We start from the raw sequence: 16,676 nt of genomic DNA on the forward strand, positions 1-16,676 counted from the left end.
ATTTGTTGTATTATAAGTACGTTAGAAAGACTGTAGGGATCGTACTCGGTAAATTGGGAACCAGTTTTTCACGTTTTTTCTTATATCCAGCATATTATTTCTGCCTGAAAAACTCACCACTCATCGTGAGTTGCTTTTTTCCCAATTGCTTTTTTTCAGCCTTGTACCGATCACATCAGCAATAAAAGCTACCTTGATTCGATTTACCTTGGCTTGTGTTTTATCGCAGGCTATGCTTTGGTAGGCGTGATAATAAATATATTTGGACGCAAAGCTACAATTATTGGATCGATGTTCCTCAGTGCGGCATGCTGTTTAGCTTTGAATTGGTTGACCGATCCAATCGCCATCGTCATTTTCTTTATTGTATTTGTCACCATGCCAGGCGTCTGTGTGTCCTTGCTAGGCAGTGGAGTGGTGAATTTGGTGCCCACATATTTGCGGTAATTAACACTTATTATTATTGTGGAGAGAAAACAAATTTCTATTTTTCTTCACAGCGGCAAAGCTGTTTGCATTTGCTTTCTAATTGGGCGTGCGGGAAGCGTATTTGGTAGCAACATTATTGGAGCGATGCTAGAATCATATTGCAATTTGACATTTAGCCTTTTTAGTGGCATCATATTTGGTGAGTATGCGCTTTTAAATTAATAAAAACTATTCGCAAACTGGTTTTGTATTTATATTAGAAGCATATAAAAGGTTAACCCTTTTTGTTTACTTTTCTATTTTCAGTCAGTATGTTGCTCATATTGATACTGCCTATTTGATTGCAATTAATAATTTTAAGCGAATGCCAATTAAAGTAAAATACGAGCTACGCCCACATGTATGCAAAAATATATACTTTTGCTGTAGTACAAAATTGCACTTAGTAATTTATTTTTAAGTTATACGTACCATAATTTTAATTACACCTGGTTACATAGTTTAAATGTAAGTCGTTTTAGGAATAATATGTAGTCGAGAACTTACTAAATTTATTTTGCTTAGTTGTTTTCCAGTAAATGCATGAATACATGCAGTAAATACATGACTGTACTAGTATTGTATAATAAAATTGTATACCCTGCTAACCAACTAGTTCCGAACTAGTTCAGGTTTACTAAAATATCAAAAGGGCTAAGATCTAGTCATTACTTAACTAGGTTGAAACTCTTTCTACTACCTTATTTAGTATATTCAAGGCTATTTATGAAAATGATATTCACCATTGAATTAAAATTACATAAATTAGAATTAATAATATAAAATGTAGAAATCGAAAATTATGTAAGAATTGTCTGTTACATAAAATAGATGTTTCGGTGTATGAGTGCAGAGGTGTCGAATGTATTCAACGTCTTCGATTTATTCGACATCACTACCAGTGGAAATATATGCAGTAAGAGGTACCACCACCCCAGCGACCGAAAAAGGAGCCTAATTTTAATGAATTATTTTAGGAGTATGAAAAAAAAAACAAGAATTTATTTTCAGATGCTTTATTAAATATATGGGTATATTAAAGTTTGAAAAAAATTGTTTCGTGTTCTTCAAAATCACATTTTGGCAATTATTTGTGTTAAATCACGGCGGATGATTTCTGATAAAGTCTAATGTCAGGCACAATAAACACAAATTTTGATGATATAAGGTTTTTCAATTGGCGCGGGTTGATTTTGGCGCCCTGTGGCAGCCATTTTGTTTTGGTGACATCTGTGAAATCTTTTGTTTATTATTCAGTTGTTTATGCCAAATCATCATGGCAAGTTACACGATTGAACAGCACGTTCAAATGATAAAACTTTATTATCAAAATGAGTGTTCATTAACGCTAACGTTGCGCGCATTGCGCCCATTTTTCGGTAGACGTGGTGGCCCTTCAAAGTCGACTCTTCAACGTTTGGTGGACAAATTTGAGACGACTGGGTCAGTAAACAATCAGCCTACACCCGTACGTTCAAGGAACGCAAGATCAGCAGAGAACATTGCCGCGGTCCGTGAAAGTGTACAGCAGAACCCGAGGCAGTCTATTCCTCGCCGTGCACAAGAACTTGGCCATTCGCAGACTTCAACTTGGCGAATTTTGCGTCGGGACTTGGGCCTACACCCGTACAAGATCCAACTGACCCAGGAGCTCAAAGTTGTTGACCATAGACAACGCCGTTCGTTCGCTGACTGGGCTTCGAATCGTTTGGAAGAGAACCCCAGTTTTGGGCGAAAAATCATCTTTAGTGACGAGGCGCATTTTTGGATGAATGGCTGTGTTAACAAACAAAATTGACGTATATGGGACGACACCAATCCACACGAGGTTAACCAAGTGATAATGCATCCTCAAAAAGTTACCATTTGGTGTGGATTTTGGGCCGGCGGCGTCATTGGTTCGTACTTTTTTGAAAACGACGTTGGTGAGGCGGTCACCGTCAACAGCGAGCCCAATTTCTTATGGGCCATATTGAACCATATGGACCTAGACGACATATGGTTCCAGCAGGACGGCGCTACGTGCCACACGGCAAACGCCACGATTGACGATTTCAACATCTACCCGCCCTTATTGAAAAACCCTTTATAAGTCATTATCAAGCCAAATCTTTGATCTCGTTGAGCTTTTGACTTAATTTTTTAGTTATTAAATAAAACCACTTTTTTAATTTTTGAAATCACACTTTATTCAAACTTCTTGTTCACTATTTAAATTTTTCTAAATTAATATTTCCGAATTCTCCTAAAATTATTTTTCCGAATTTTTCTAAATTTAATTTTTCTGAATTTATTTGAAAACTGTCATAAACTGTCATTATTAAATAAAACCACTTTTTTAATTTTTGAAATCACATTTCATTCAAATTTTTCTAAATTAATTTTTCCGAGTTTTCCTAAATTTATTTTTCTGAATTTGACTAAACTTATTTTCCCGAATTTTTCGAAATTTATTTTTCTGAATTTATTTGAAAACTGTCATAGCTTGGGTACTTTTTTCCGACCAGTTTTTCGGGTTGTGTTGTGGCTTTCATGTGAGGAAAATTATTTGTGGGTGTGTGAGCATATTGTTGGTAGTTTATTGCGGCTGCCAACTAATATATTAATTTATGTAAAGGGTACTTTAAAATTCACGCTATTTATGAAAATATTTCGATATTTGCCAAGTAGATACGATCGAACAACGCGTTAAATTTATTGAAGCCTATTAAGAAAATGGTCGATGTTTAAAAAGCATATCGCAAAATTCGTGATTTTTTGGTGGAAATAATCATCCGAATGAATGGATAATTGAAAGGTTGGGCAGAAAATTTGAAGAAACTGGTCTGTCGAGGATAGAAAAAGGACTGGCCGACCTAAAACTGGACGCTCTGTGGAGAACACTGCTGCTATAGCTCAAAGTGTAACTGAGCAACCTCCAACAACGATATCTCGACGTTTTCAACAATTGGGCATCCATGAAGCGACTGTTTTGCGAATTTTAGTTACCTGTAGAGGTGCTAATGGTGGACATTTAAATGATGCCATTTTTCACATGTAATTGTTAAGAGCCATATTTTGAATAAAAATAGTAAAACTTGAAAGAATCTTAATTTTTACATGTTTTATTTTAAAACAACATCAACAGCATATTTTGAGAGACCCCTTATAAGTACTAATATGATACATTTTTGAAAAGTAGTAAATACTTTGTAAATAATAAACATTCAAAATTATTTTGAAGCTATTTGCAAAATTTTAAATCAATCCATGCCACAGTGATCAAGTCATGGCGCCGATATCGAGAAGTACGAGGTGTGTTCAAAAAGTATTGCGAATTTTGAGTCATGTCTCTCACTCATGCCGACGAGTTCGGCTATTTTGAATGTTCAGTTAATTGTTGACAGCTGCTTTGCTTGCACGTGTTTCGGCTTGTCTTCGAATTTTACCTATTCAAAAATATGGATCAAAGAACCTGTATCAAATTTTGTGTGAAAAACGAAATTAAGTGCGCGGATGCATTCCGAATGTTGGCTGTGTCATACGAAGAAGCTACTTTGGACCAAAGCAACGTTTATCGGTGGTACAAAATGTTCTTAGAAGGCTGAGAAGATGTGAATGACGAAAAGCGTGCCGCACGTCTGAGCACTTTCAAAACAGACGAAAAAATTGATAAAGTGTAGAAAGTGGTTTTGGCCAATCGTCGAATCACCGTTAGAGAAGTTGCTGAGGACCTAGACATATCGATTGGCTCGTGCCATTCGATTTTTTTTCAATGAATTGGGCATGAAACATGTCGCCGCAAAATTCGTACCAAAACTGCTCAATTTTGACCAAAAGCAGCATCGCATGAACATTGCTAATGACGTGTTGGACTCTGTCCGCGACAACCCAAATTTGCTCCAGAGGGTCATAACTGTTGACGAATCGTGGATTTATGGTTATGACGTGGGAACCAAAGCTCAATCATCTCAACGGAAGCTATCGCACGAACCAAGATCGAAAAAAGCGCACCAAGTTCGGTCGAATGTAAAAGTTTTGCTTAACGTTTTCTTCGATTGCAATAAAGAATATTACCTGCAAGTTATGCGCAATTCGCGCGAAGCAATGCGTCAGAATCGCCCGGATTTGTGGAAGAACAAAAATTGGATCTTGCATCACCATAACGCCCCTGCTCACACATCGTTTCTTGTGCCCGACTTTTTGGCCAAAAAACAACACACTAATGATGCCACAGCTTTGAGAAAAAACAAAATTTGCGATACTTTTTGAACATACCTCGTAAACCCTTTTTAAAACATTTGTCATTCTAAAATTCTGTCAAAAAAATACCTAAAATTGGTCATTAAAACACAACATTTTTATTATTCGATCAAATTCATTGTATAACCTCCAGGCTTTTGGTCAGAAATCAGTCAATAATGATGACTTTGTGACACTTTTATATCTTAGTTTGTGTAAAAAGAAATCCATTATTTCTAGGCAGGTGGCTGTAGGGTTTGATATCTCGTAAAGTATCGATCAAACAATTTAAAGTTTATGCTCGTTATCAAGGTGACATTTCACACTAAACAAGTTCGTTTACTCTCTTTGGTTTATTCCTTTCAGTTGTGAGTCACCGGGTGTTAACAATGGAAATCAACGAAGGAACAATTCGGTATATTTTACAGTTTTTCCGATCATCAAGTCGAAAATGCAAGTCAAGCTGCTGAAATTGTGAATGGTTTTCCTGGTGCCGATACTGTAATTGCTAATACGTGAATTTTTGGATTCGTTGATTCCGTTCGGGCATTTTTGATGTTAAAGAATGTCGATAATGCCGATAAAATCACAGAAATTCTTGAAGTTGACCGGCATGTTAATAGTCGTAACATCGCCCAGGAGCTGAAGATCGGCCGCAAAAATTTTACGCAAAAATAATGGTTTGTATTTTTCCCCAAACTAATATATTTATTACGGAAAAAACTTTCGGAGATATGTAACTTTAAGTTAAGTAGTCTAGGTAGGGAAACTTTATGTTTTTTTATCGATGTATTTTTTCCACAAATTTGGCTTTTTAAAAGAATTCGCGCTTTTAAATGGCTCCCATCGCCCATACAGTATAATTTGTCCACTTCTATTTTTGATAATTCCTTTAAAGGTGGTTTCAAAATGTTCGATTCCCAGTACTCTTTTGAGGGAAGGGTGTAAAAACTGGGTGTATTGTTTTTAAGACTAAATTATTACTTAATCCCTTGGGTACATTTGACGCCTGGGACGCGGAGCGGATGACGTGTTTTGTTTTTATTAATTTATTTTTGTTTTGAAATTCTAATTATTTGAATTACATTCATATTATAGAGTAAGTATTAGTCTTTAAAAACATTTTGTTTAAATTTAGTACTTTGATTTAAAGCCCGTTGAAAAATTAAATTGATGAGAAAATAAAAACTGAGTATGCAGTATTACTATCATATGTATAAAAATCTATAGTTTTACGCGCACCTAACAAAAAATATGGTTCATGACCATCTTTTACGAAGTTCCGACCCCTGAAATCATCAAAAAGCCAAGCCAATGATGTTTTTGAATATTTCAATTTGGTGCTCATGAAATTGCTTTAAGAGGGAAAACCCGTACTTGTATGGCCGAGCATCTCCGAATGTGGTGTACGCTTTGATGTTGTCATGCAAGTGAACCCGATCACAGTTTTATTATGCCCTGGAATGGATGGTTTTTGTGGAAAGCTTTTTTATGGTAGAAATGCACTCGAAGATTTGCTATTGGTTACCGATAGGTGACCGCTATTTTGGAAAAAAGTTTCACCATCATTTGGTGCATTATAATAAGTATCGTCTACGGGGTCAACCAAAAGCCAATAGGTATGCGTAAACCTACTTAAATGCGACGGCTGTGGGTGAGCTACAAGGAATACTTAAGTGATTTTCTAGTGAGGTGTTGTATGTGTCGTATCGTTTTATATTTTTACGGTAAAATACAGGTTTAGAGGACTAGAAATAACAATTGACTATTTTTTAACTGCGTGAAAATTCATATTGCTTATCTGGTAACTTGCAAGACCCGTAAATACTTATAGGTATAATATATCTTTTGCTGTTTACGACATACAACAGTACAACACTTACGACTGCCTTATGAATACCCTAATTATTAAGTGCCGCCAAGCATTTACGGGAGAACTGAAAAGGTCTGAGATTAATGCATCTGTTTCCGAAGTCGAAATTACTGCCTTGAAACATTTGAGACAACATTTTTTGAAAGATTCAAAGCGAATTTCTCAAACAGCTTCCAAAACTTTATTGAGCTTTATAACAACCGCCGGCATAAGGGTGGCTTAAGAAAAATTATATTTTGAAGGTGATAACAGAAATATTGAATAAAAATGTTATACATTTTTTTCAACACACTTTTATTAGGTCGGGTTGTATGTATGTATGCATGTATGCATGTATGTATGTATGTATGTATGTATGTATGCATGTATGTATGTAACGGAATCTTTGAGCTTAATTTTCACTGGCTTCTAAACATCTGATCGACTTGAAATTTTGCCCACCTATCAAGGACCGATGACAATGCAATAATTTGATAAAAGTTTTCCATTATCCTTATTGGGATTGCCAGGATTAATATTTTCTTTTTTTACCTGTGGGCAAAAAGTAAGGTGAATTTGGTTGTAAAATGAAAAATCTTTATTTATTCTTGTAAATCAATTTCATTCCCTTCAAAATAATGCCCTCTCGATGAAATACACTTATGCCAACGATTTTTCCAATCCCCGAAACATGCCAAATAGTCCATTTCCGGTAGTGGTCTCTTGAGTTTTGGGAATAGCCAGAAGTCACACGGAGCCAAATCAGGCGAATACGGTGGTTGCGGAACGATATGCGTGGAATTTTTGGCGAAATAGTCACGAAGAACGAGTGTAGTGTGAGACATGTGAGATAAATTTTCCATTATCCTTATTAGGATTGCCAGGATTAATATTTTATTTTTTTAACACACTTTTATTAGCTCGGGTTGTATGTATGAATGACCGTAACGGAATCTTTGAGCTTAATTTTCACTGGCTTCTAAAAATCTGATCGACTCGGAACACACAACATTGATGACTAGATGGGAAACTCTTTTTCTCGTGAGAGCGCTGAAAAATGTGCATTTTTTATAACATTTGCCAATATTGCCACACCGAAAGAAACATGAATTGGGTATTTTTTAAACAAAAATTGGGAATTTTTAGTTTCCACACCACCATTGAGGTTAGTATTTAGTGTGCGGTTGCCCAATAGTATATTACTCGTAAACACCTACATATACTAAAAATAAAAAATAGTTAAAAAAAAACTAAAAAACACGCTTCTATTGCTAATCGAACTAAAAAGTAGAAAATAAAAAAAAGTTTAAAAAAACTAAAAAACACGCTTTTATTGCTAATCGAACTAAAAAGTAGAACATAAATTTTAATGACAAAGGGACCTATAATGAAGTAATAGCAAATCGAAGGATCAGTCATAGTCAACTACCTCAGAACAGAATTATAGCAAAAATTAAGGTACAAATAGAGTAATTCAAATTAGAGTTAAAAGCGTGGGATGCATTTTGCTTCACTTTCATAACACTCTGCACATATGTAGGTAGTTGCCAATAGAATGATTGTAATATTTACTATATCAAGCATCCCACGCTTTTAACTCTAATTTGAATTACTCTATTTGTATCTTAATTTTTGTTATAATTCTGTTCTGAGGTAGTTGACTATGACTGATCCTTCGATTTGCTATTACTTCATTATAGGTCCCTTTTTCATTAAAATTTATTTTCTACTTTTTAGTTCGATTAGCAATAAAAGCGTGTTTTTTAGTTTTTTTAAACTATTTTTTATTCACTAGTAGCCGCATTTATTTTTAATTCAAAGGCTGTATTGAAAAAAAATCGGATCTGTTGTACATGGAATTCAAAATACCTATGTATCTACATACCCGTATGTACCTGTTGAAGTGCGAACTAAAGTGTGAAACTTGTTATGAGTTGTGATACTTGATTTCATTCAGGTAAGTTCTTCTAAAGTGCAATAGGTTAATTCCGCTGAAAACAATGTAATCGCAAAATACTATATTTGTGCGAGGTGTGCCTATTAAGTAACGACAATGACGTTTTAATAGTTACTATAATAAAATTACTGACTCTTGCAAAACCGCTACTGAAACTAAAATTTTATTGTAAGCTAATATTCGGCGTGCCCCGTAACCAAACGATAGAAACAGTTTTCTCTAATAGCAGTTGCTCTTCGGCCAGCAATGGTAAACCTCTGCCATGAAAAAGTTTCTCATAAAATACCATCTCCCAGTAAGCCTCTCCATTTGTGGAAAAACAGCAAGACGCACACCACAAATAGGCGGAGGAGCACGGCCTAATATCCAACAAAGGGTGTAGCGTCAAAAATTATATTATTATTATTTGTCAGCATTATTACTTTCATCTCCTTACTTGCACTTGCTCATTCCGTATTATCGGTCAAAAGGTTTTGGGTAAGGATAGCAGCTTAACAGGTGTTTTCCCCACGAATTGAGAAAATTGGCATCCCCTTGACTACTTGTAGTCAGCTGTTGGAAAGTCCACCGCGTCAACTCAACGAACACAGGAAAGCACACAAACGTGTAAGGTAGCGAGATTCTTCGCCACACCGGAGGCACTCGAGAGTTAATATAATTTGGTGATATTTGAGCAAAAAGAATATTTTTTGGTTACACCGAAATGTGCACTCTTTATTCATAATCTTTAGACTGACTAGTTTACATAAATCTTAGTGCTACTTATACTATTGAGATGCGTCGGTCGTTATCTGTTTACTAGTAGAAAGCTATTGTTTGCCTTAGTGATTCTGTTGTTTTGGTGTTGTGTATATTGTTATCATACAAGGTTCTGAGCTACGATGAGATATTGAGCATAGAAATGCCAGAAGATACATATTTAGTGGGATACGCGGACGATAAGTGGCGGTCATACCAGCTCGGGACACTGAGGACACTAGAAGGTGGCTGAACCAAGTCATGATAAGGACGCAAATATGGCTTGAGGACGACAGCCTGGAACTCGCCAAACATAAAACCGAAGTCATCCTTATAACAAGAGGTCACATGCCACTCGAGGTCAGCATGCAAATACGCGACACGTCCTTAGTGACCCAAAAAGTAGTAAAATGCTTAGGTATTCAACTTGACTACAGGCTTACTTTCTGGGCCCAGATACGGCACGCGGCTACCAAAGCAACAAAGGTCACGGATATGCTAAGTAGATTAATGGCAAACATCGGTGGGCCAACACAGAGCAAAGGAAAGCTAATTATGGCGGCCACAAGCTCAACTCTCCTGTACGACAGCGATGCACGGGGAATTGTGCTAAACTGCAAAGCCAAGCGCAAAGCACTGGAGGCTGTGCAACAAAACAGCGGCACTCAGAGTTGCCTCAGCCTACCGCACTGTCTCAGGCGCTGCAATTTTCGTGATCAGCGGTCAGATACCCATCGACCTCATGGTCCGGGAACGAATGGATGCGTGGGACTCCAAGAAGAAACACGTCATCACTAGCTTCCCAGAACGGAGACGCCAAACCATGCTGCGGTGGCAAAGCCGATGGGACACTGAACCGAGTCTCAGATGGACGGCGAAACTTATTCCATCAATTGACAAATGGGTCCAAAGGAACTTCGAAGAAGTGAACTACTTCTTAACTCAGTTCCTCTCGGGCCACGGATATTTCCGGAGTTACCTATACTGTGTGGGCAAGGTAACCGATTCCAAGTGCATATACTGCGTAGCACCGAGCGATGACGCTGAACACACGTTTTTTAGTTGTGACAGATGGTTCGCGGAAACAAATGCTCTGAGGGAGCAGATTTGCGCTCTTGTACTGAGCAACATAATCAGCAAAATGCTCGAACGTGGGGGCAGCTGGAACGTGGTAATGAAATACATCGAGAACGTATTACGAAAAAAAAAGATTGTCCTCGACACAGTGCAACAAAGTGAAGCCGCACATATAGAGACACAAGAAGGCGAGAGTGGACCCAGAAGTGGCTGAATAGAATTGGTCCTTTATGGATGGCGTTCTGGGCCCTCCCGAAGTAATATATCATAGAAAGCCGTTCCGGGAAGGGTGTCTCCCCAGAAGGAGATCGTTTTAGTGGCCACACCACACGACGCATTAGACGACGGCCACTGTAAAAAAAAAACACCAAAAAAAAAACAAAAAAAATCATACAAGGTTATAGAGCATATTTATGTTTATCGGCATTTCGTTTGTAAACAATAATCATGTAAATATATACAGTGGCTCACAGCTTATTTCGTGTGCCCGTTTATCAAAATAAAAAAGTTTAATATTTTTGTATAAACTTTATTTAGAAAAAAAACTTAAACGTACATTCAAAGATAAATTATTTCTTGTTACAAACATACATAAATAAACTTAAATTATTTCTTCTTAAGTAATATATTTACAGCAAAATCAAAATTATAAGTAAATCCACGTCACACCTTATTTCGTGTGCTTAACCAAACTAGAAAAAACATGATTTTTTTTTTAAATTTATTAAGTTTTTACTAATCTAATATTTTGTAGAGGTAGCCTTTTTGTTTTAATACAGCTTTTAACCGGGATTGCATGGAGCTAACAAGTTTTCCAGTGTATTCAGGAGATATTTTCTCCCACTCCACTTGCAATGCTGTTTTTAGATCTTGTTTGTTGCTTATGTTATGTTTTCTAATTTTTTGATCCAGAATATTCCATAAATTCTCAATTACAATGAGAACAGGTGATTGTGCTGGCGTTTTTACCACATGAGGGCAATTCCATATAAGCCACCGTTGCACTAATTCCGACTTATGCTTCGGATCATTGCCCTGATAGAACCTGAACCTGTCCCGAATGCCTAATTTTTCAGCACTTTGTAGTAAATTATTTTTTAATAAATTCAAATAAACTGTTTCATCCATAATTTCGTCGATAAAAACCAAGTTTCCGACACCAGCTGTTGACATGCAGCCCCAAACCATTACATGGCCCCCACCGTGTTTTACTGTACCACGCAGATTCTTCGGGTCCAGCTCCGCGTTGGGCTTACGCCAAACGAAAGACTTTACATCGGAACCAAAGAGGTTGAATTTGCTTTTGTCGGCGAAAATAACGTTATTCCAAAATGTTTGGTCTTTATTAACATGGTTTTCGGCAAACTCCACCCTTAATCTTCTGTTACGCTCATTAACAAACGGTTTGTTTCGAGCTGTACGACCATGGAAATCAGCTTTGCGCAGAATTCTTCTTATTGTTTCAGGATTACATGACTTACCAAGTACTTTTTCAACCTCTTTTGTCAAAGCTGGCGCACTAATTCGTGGGTCTTTTTTAATTTTTCTTAATATCCACCTTTCATCAGCTTCTGTAAAAATTTTGTTTGGAGCTTGGCGGCCTTTGTCAACCACTCTTTTTTCACGAGAAAAGCGTTGAATAATGTACTGTACTGTGGAAGTACTTAAATTTACAATTTGAGCAATTTTTATCTTCGACTTTCCATTTTTGTAATGCGTAATCACTATTTCGCGCCTTTCAATCGACGTACGACGACCCATCACGGTATTTTTAAATTAAGCTGGACAACCGACTACTTTCAATGTGTAAACTAAATAAGGATATAATCTAATATACTATGCAAAACAAATTTCTTATAATTGCTAACCGGTTTACTGGCGCCGATAACGGTAAAAGTGAACACACGAAATAAGCTGTGACGTCAATTTACCTAGTATTCTGTTTTTGTTGTAAATATTCTACTAAAGCAGAAAAAATTTGAATGCATTTAAATTAAATTTTTTTTTAAATAAATCAAATAAAAATAATTTTACAATTCTTTAGTTTAACATACAGCCACACGAAATAAGCTGTGAGCCACTGTATGTGTACAGTGTATGGTGTATAAATTTATATACATACATATGTATCTTTGTACTAACGTCGTTAACTCGAGATTGCATCCAATATTAACAAAGCCTCAGCTCTGGAATTTTGTGGGTGCCCTTAGCGGACACAGACTATAAGGCATGCACACTATGAGACTTGGCATTGCTGTGAGCCCTTTATGCACCATCTGTCAGGAGGATGAGGTGGAATTATCTCAGCACTTTTTCCTTAGCTGTTCTGCTTTGCCTGGCTAAAATTTAGGTGTCTTGGCTCTCACTTCATTGCTACGCTTGCTGATATATGTAGATTCTTTTGCTCCTGTTGAATTTCATCATCTCCATCGTTCGGCCTTCATCCTCATCTCAGTAAGTAAATGTATGTCATGTCTTGCATGTATTCTGATAAAATAATTATTAAGTCAAGTCAGAACATATTTTATCAGTATGAATTTATAAGTAACATAACCGAGTACTCTTGACCACATTTCATTTTGTACTTTTATTCACACATTTTATGTTAATTATAATTTTTTTACTGAGAACACCAGGAGTTGGTTCGTAGTTATTACGTTTGTATATGAAATCACTTATTGAATTACTTTTTAATTGAGTTTGCATGCATTGACTGCGGTTAATTTCTGCTTTCGTTTGCTACTCGAGTTTCTTGCTAAAATGGCCTTTTTAACAGTTGGCAGGTAGAGAATAAAGATATTTATGTAATATATTAACCAGATGTGCATAGTAGTTAACCAAACGGCGTAAATGCCTAGCGGTGTTTGTATTTGTGTACAGCAACGTCTTGATTATTTGAACTAATTCAGGCACGATTTGCTCACTAAAAAAAGTTGTTCATATAAACAAAAGAAAAAAGAAGTGTTACAAGAAGAGAAATGCTAAATTCGGCCCGAACGAACTTTATAGACCCGCGCATATTTTAGTAAAATTTAATCTGAACTAGCCGTAAACTTTGGAAATAAAACCAGCTGACAGTCAATAAGAATCATAGCGCGTGTAACATCAGGCGGATGGACGAAAATTTAGTCTTAAAATATAAAAAGTGGTGAAGGTTTTATCCGATTTCAGTAGTTAAGTTGGATCTAAATGTGATGGGGAGTAGCATCCATAGTAAATTCAAGCGAGTTTTATTAAGTCGTTATTGAGATACATGCATTTCAGAAAAGAGGGCGTGGTACCGCGCATTTATAATATTTTTATTGTGGGGTGTTTCTTTTTTGGGTAATTTTTCTTTATTTATAACCAAAATATGAGTTTTTTTTTTTTAAATGGGCTTAATATAGGAGGTAGACGTGGTTGTCGACCGATTTCCCTCATTTTGGAATGCAAGCAAAAACCAACTACCACTTCGTGCATCACCACGTTTATCATATTAATGTGCACTTAGATAGAAATTGCCAGTATTTGCTGAAGGATATGCACAGTTATTTTTGGAATACTATTTCATTCATGTGGCTAGCTTGGCTGGTTTCGTAGTAGCGCGTCTTATTAAGCCTCTATCTCTACCGCATGAAAGGTTTGCTCGATATTTACCTCAAGGGCCCAAATCGTTAATAGAGTGTTCGCATATCACCTATCTTTCACAGTACTACACAAAAACAGATACTAACGGTGTCCAAATGCAGCTCCAAGCTGACCAAGAGACATCTTCGAGACGGCTGATTACACAATTACCGAAATAGGCGTATAAAAGATCGATTGTGGGATGATTTGTGTAGCATGGCGCACCGTCCCGCGGAAACGGAAAATCGTCTAATACCATGTCTTCTAAATCATTTATAATGCCGCGGTGTGCTTATAAAAAAAAAAATTTGCCAATGATGTAACCGACCGAACATCCGCACCAAACTGTCATTCTCTGAGGATGCATTGGCTTTTCGCCCACTGTTTGGGACCACTCAGCATTGACTTTGGAAATAAGTTTGAAATATTTCCCTACGTTGTTCAAGCGTAAAGTGATTCATTTCGCTCCGTAGAGATATGATTTGACTTTCTGTCAAGATCTTCAGCGGCAAAGAACTATCATTGTCAAAATAATATATGATTAAATAAAAAATACTACTCTTTTCAATGGAATCCGGAAGGAAGTCGACGCAGAGGTCGCCCATGTTAAACTTGGATGGGCACAATCTTCCAAGAGACTCCTTCCATCGCCAACTGGAACCAAATCAGACACAAATCGTTGAAGAACATTTGTTTCCTGCCAATGCAGTTCCTCAAAGTCGCCATTAAAAAAAATATACAATGAGCCATCCTGTATATGGACAATCTGGGTGTTCTTGTGTACGTTTCCTATAGACTCCGAAACTTCATACCTCACCGAAAACTACATTTCGGACTGAATGAAGAGTACATATGTATATGCCATATACAAGGAGCCCATGCTAGATTTATGGATTAACAAAATCTGTAAAATGAAAATAATTAATGCAAATCTATCTAGTTCTAATTGTGCACAGTTAAGGAAAGGGAAAGTTGAATTGTTTTCCTTATAAGGGTTTAGTAATAGGTCCAACGGAAATGATGGAAAATGGTACCCCTATTGTTGAGTAAAATTACATTTAACTTGCTCACATGGACTTGGAAGTCTCAAGTTGAGATTCATGTTTCCAACTTGGTATACTTTTTCTAAGTTTACTGTAATGGGTGTAGCTGAAAGGAAGATAAACATTAATTTAAAATGTTTTTGGGACTTGAATTTTTGAATCTATTTTATTAATTAAGATGGAAATGAGCTGTAAATACTGCCAGTTAACAGAAATGAGCAAAAAATTTCTAACAAACATCTGATTGATATTTTTCACATGCTTCTCGATTGTGGCTCAATTTATTTCAGTATTTATCGATCAGGCTTTTTACTAACTTATAAAGAGCAATTACAAAACCTGCAATTAATGTGATAGATATTAAATTAATGCATATATGTACATCAGTTTTCGTGTGAATTTGAGTGTGGATCCCGATATGATGGTCACACATATTTATCACTCCGAATATAATCTTATTCAGAATATTTATCAACTGTAATCTTGCTCAGAATATATTTTCATCTGACAGATTAGAATTGTTACCGTTATTTTAAACTTCAAGAGCGTCATGATGCATAGTGGCATTGAGACATGGTGAAAAGATGTTTACAGGTGTGGCACAAGGGCGGAAGATTTACAAGGTTTGGCCAATAACTATGGTGAAAAACAATTTTGTGAAGGAACTTCGGCTGCCTCATCACGAGGATGATTCACCAGCCGAATTCCGTACGATCATTTTACACATCAGTCGTTGTTCAGATAGCAACGAAGCGACATGAACAAAGGATGTGCTTATTTTTTTCATATGTCACTAACATAATTTTATCGCCAGCCGAATTCTGCACGATAATTTTACTTACGGCAACGAAGTGACATTGTGTTAATTTTTTCGTACATACACACCAACACGGACAGAAATCGGCCCCCGAGGGTGACGTAGCTGCCGAAGTTGCTCCACAATTTTGTTTTTTATCATAGTTATTGGCCAAACCTTGTAAATCTATCATCCTTGGTATTGAAACAATATCAGGTATTACACAGTTCCATTAGCGTAAATAAACGTTTAGTAGAGGAGTAATAAGCATACATAATAGTTCCAGTGAAAAATATTTGCTCTCGTTGGATCCCGCATAAGGTGATTAATTTATCTAAGTGTTTTAAAAGGCATCTAAAAAGTTGAGATACATAACATAATTGGTACGTGCACCCTTTCTGGGTGTTTGGCCGAGCTCCCCCTCCTATTTGTGGCGTTGCGTCTCGATGTTGTTCCACAAATGGAAGGTCCTCCAATTTCAAGCCGACTTCGAAAGGTAGATATTTTTTATGAGGAGCTTTTTCATGGCAGAAATACACTCGGAGGTTTGCCATTGCCATTGAGATAGGTGACGAATTTACGTGACTACATATTTTTCGTTTTTTCTATGCGTTTTTTAATACTAGGCTCAGAATATTAACAGCAACCCTCGTATTTTTTATATAAATTGCATACTATAACTAAATCATGCTATTATATAATAACTAGATCATGCTACAATAATTAAACTAAAAACTAAAACTTATTTCAATAATTTGTCAAATTGTATTTGTGGTTTTATTTATTTTTTGTTTGTTTGGAAATTAAAAGTCATTGCCCAACGACGTCACGTTTCAGAAAATACCCTAATAAAAATTATTCATTTTATCTACATATGTACGAGTACAAACGCACATATGCATGTATGTAAATTTTATA

At 36.4% G+C, this 16,676-nt stretch overlaps 1 protein-coding gene across 1 annotated transcript in view; it reads left to right on the forward strand.

Annotated features, from left to right (window-relative positions):
• The window catches only part of LOC128871674 (uncharacterized), a 39,325-nt gene extending 33,935 nt beyond the window's left edge, over positions 1-5,390 (forward strand). The window contains exons 17-19 of the mRNA XM_054113620.1: positions 160-443; positions 501-628; positions 5,056-5,390. Of these exons, the coding sequence (XP_053969595.1) occupies positions 160-443; positions 501-628; positions 5,056-5,159 (516 nt within the window). The 3' untranslated portion in view covers positions 5,160-5,390. The remainder of the gene's footprint in view (positions 1-159; positions 444-500; positions 629-5,055) is intronic.
• The last annotated feature ends 11,286 nt before the right edge of the window (positions 5,391-16,676 follow it).

The sequence above is a fragment of the Anastrepha ludens genome, chromosome 2 (genome assembly GCF_028408465.1).
Source record: "Anastrepha ludens isolate Willacy chromosome 2, idAnaLude1.1, whole genome shotgun sequence".
Taxonomy (NCBI): domain Eukaryota; kingdom Metazoa; phylum Arthropoda; class Insecta; order Diptera; family Tephritidae; genus Anastrepha; species Anastrepha ludens.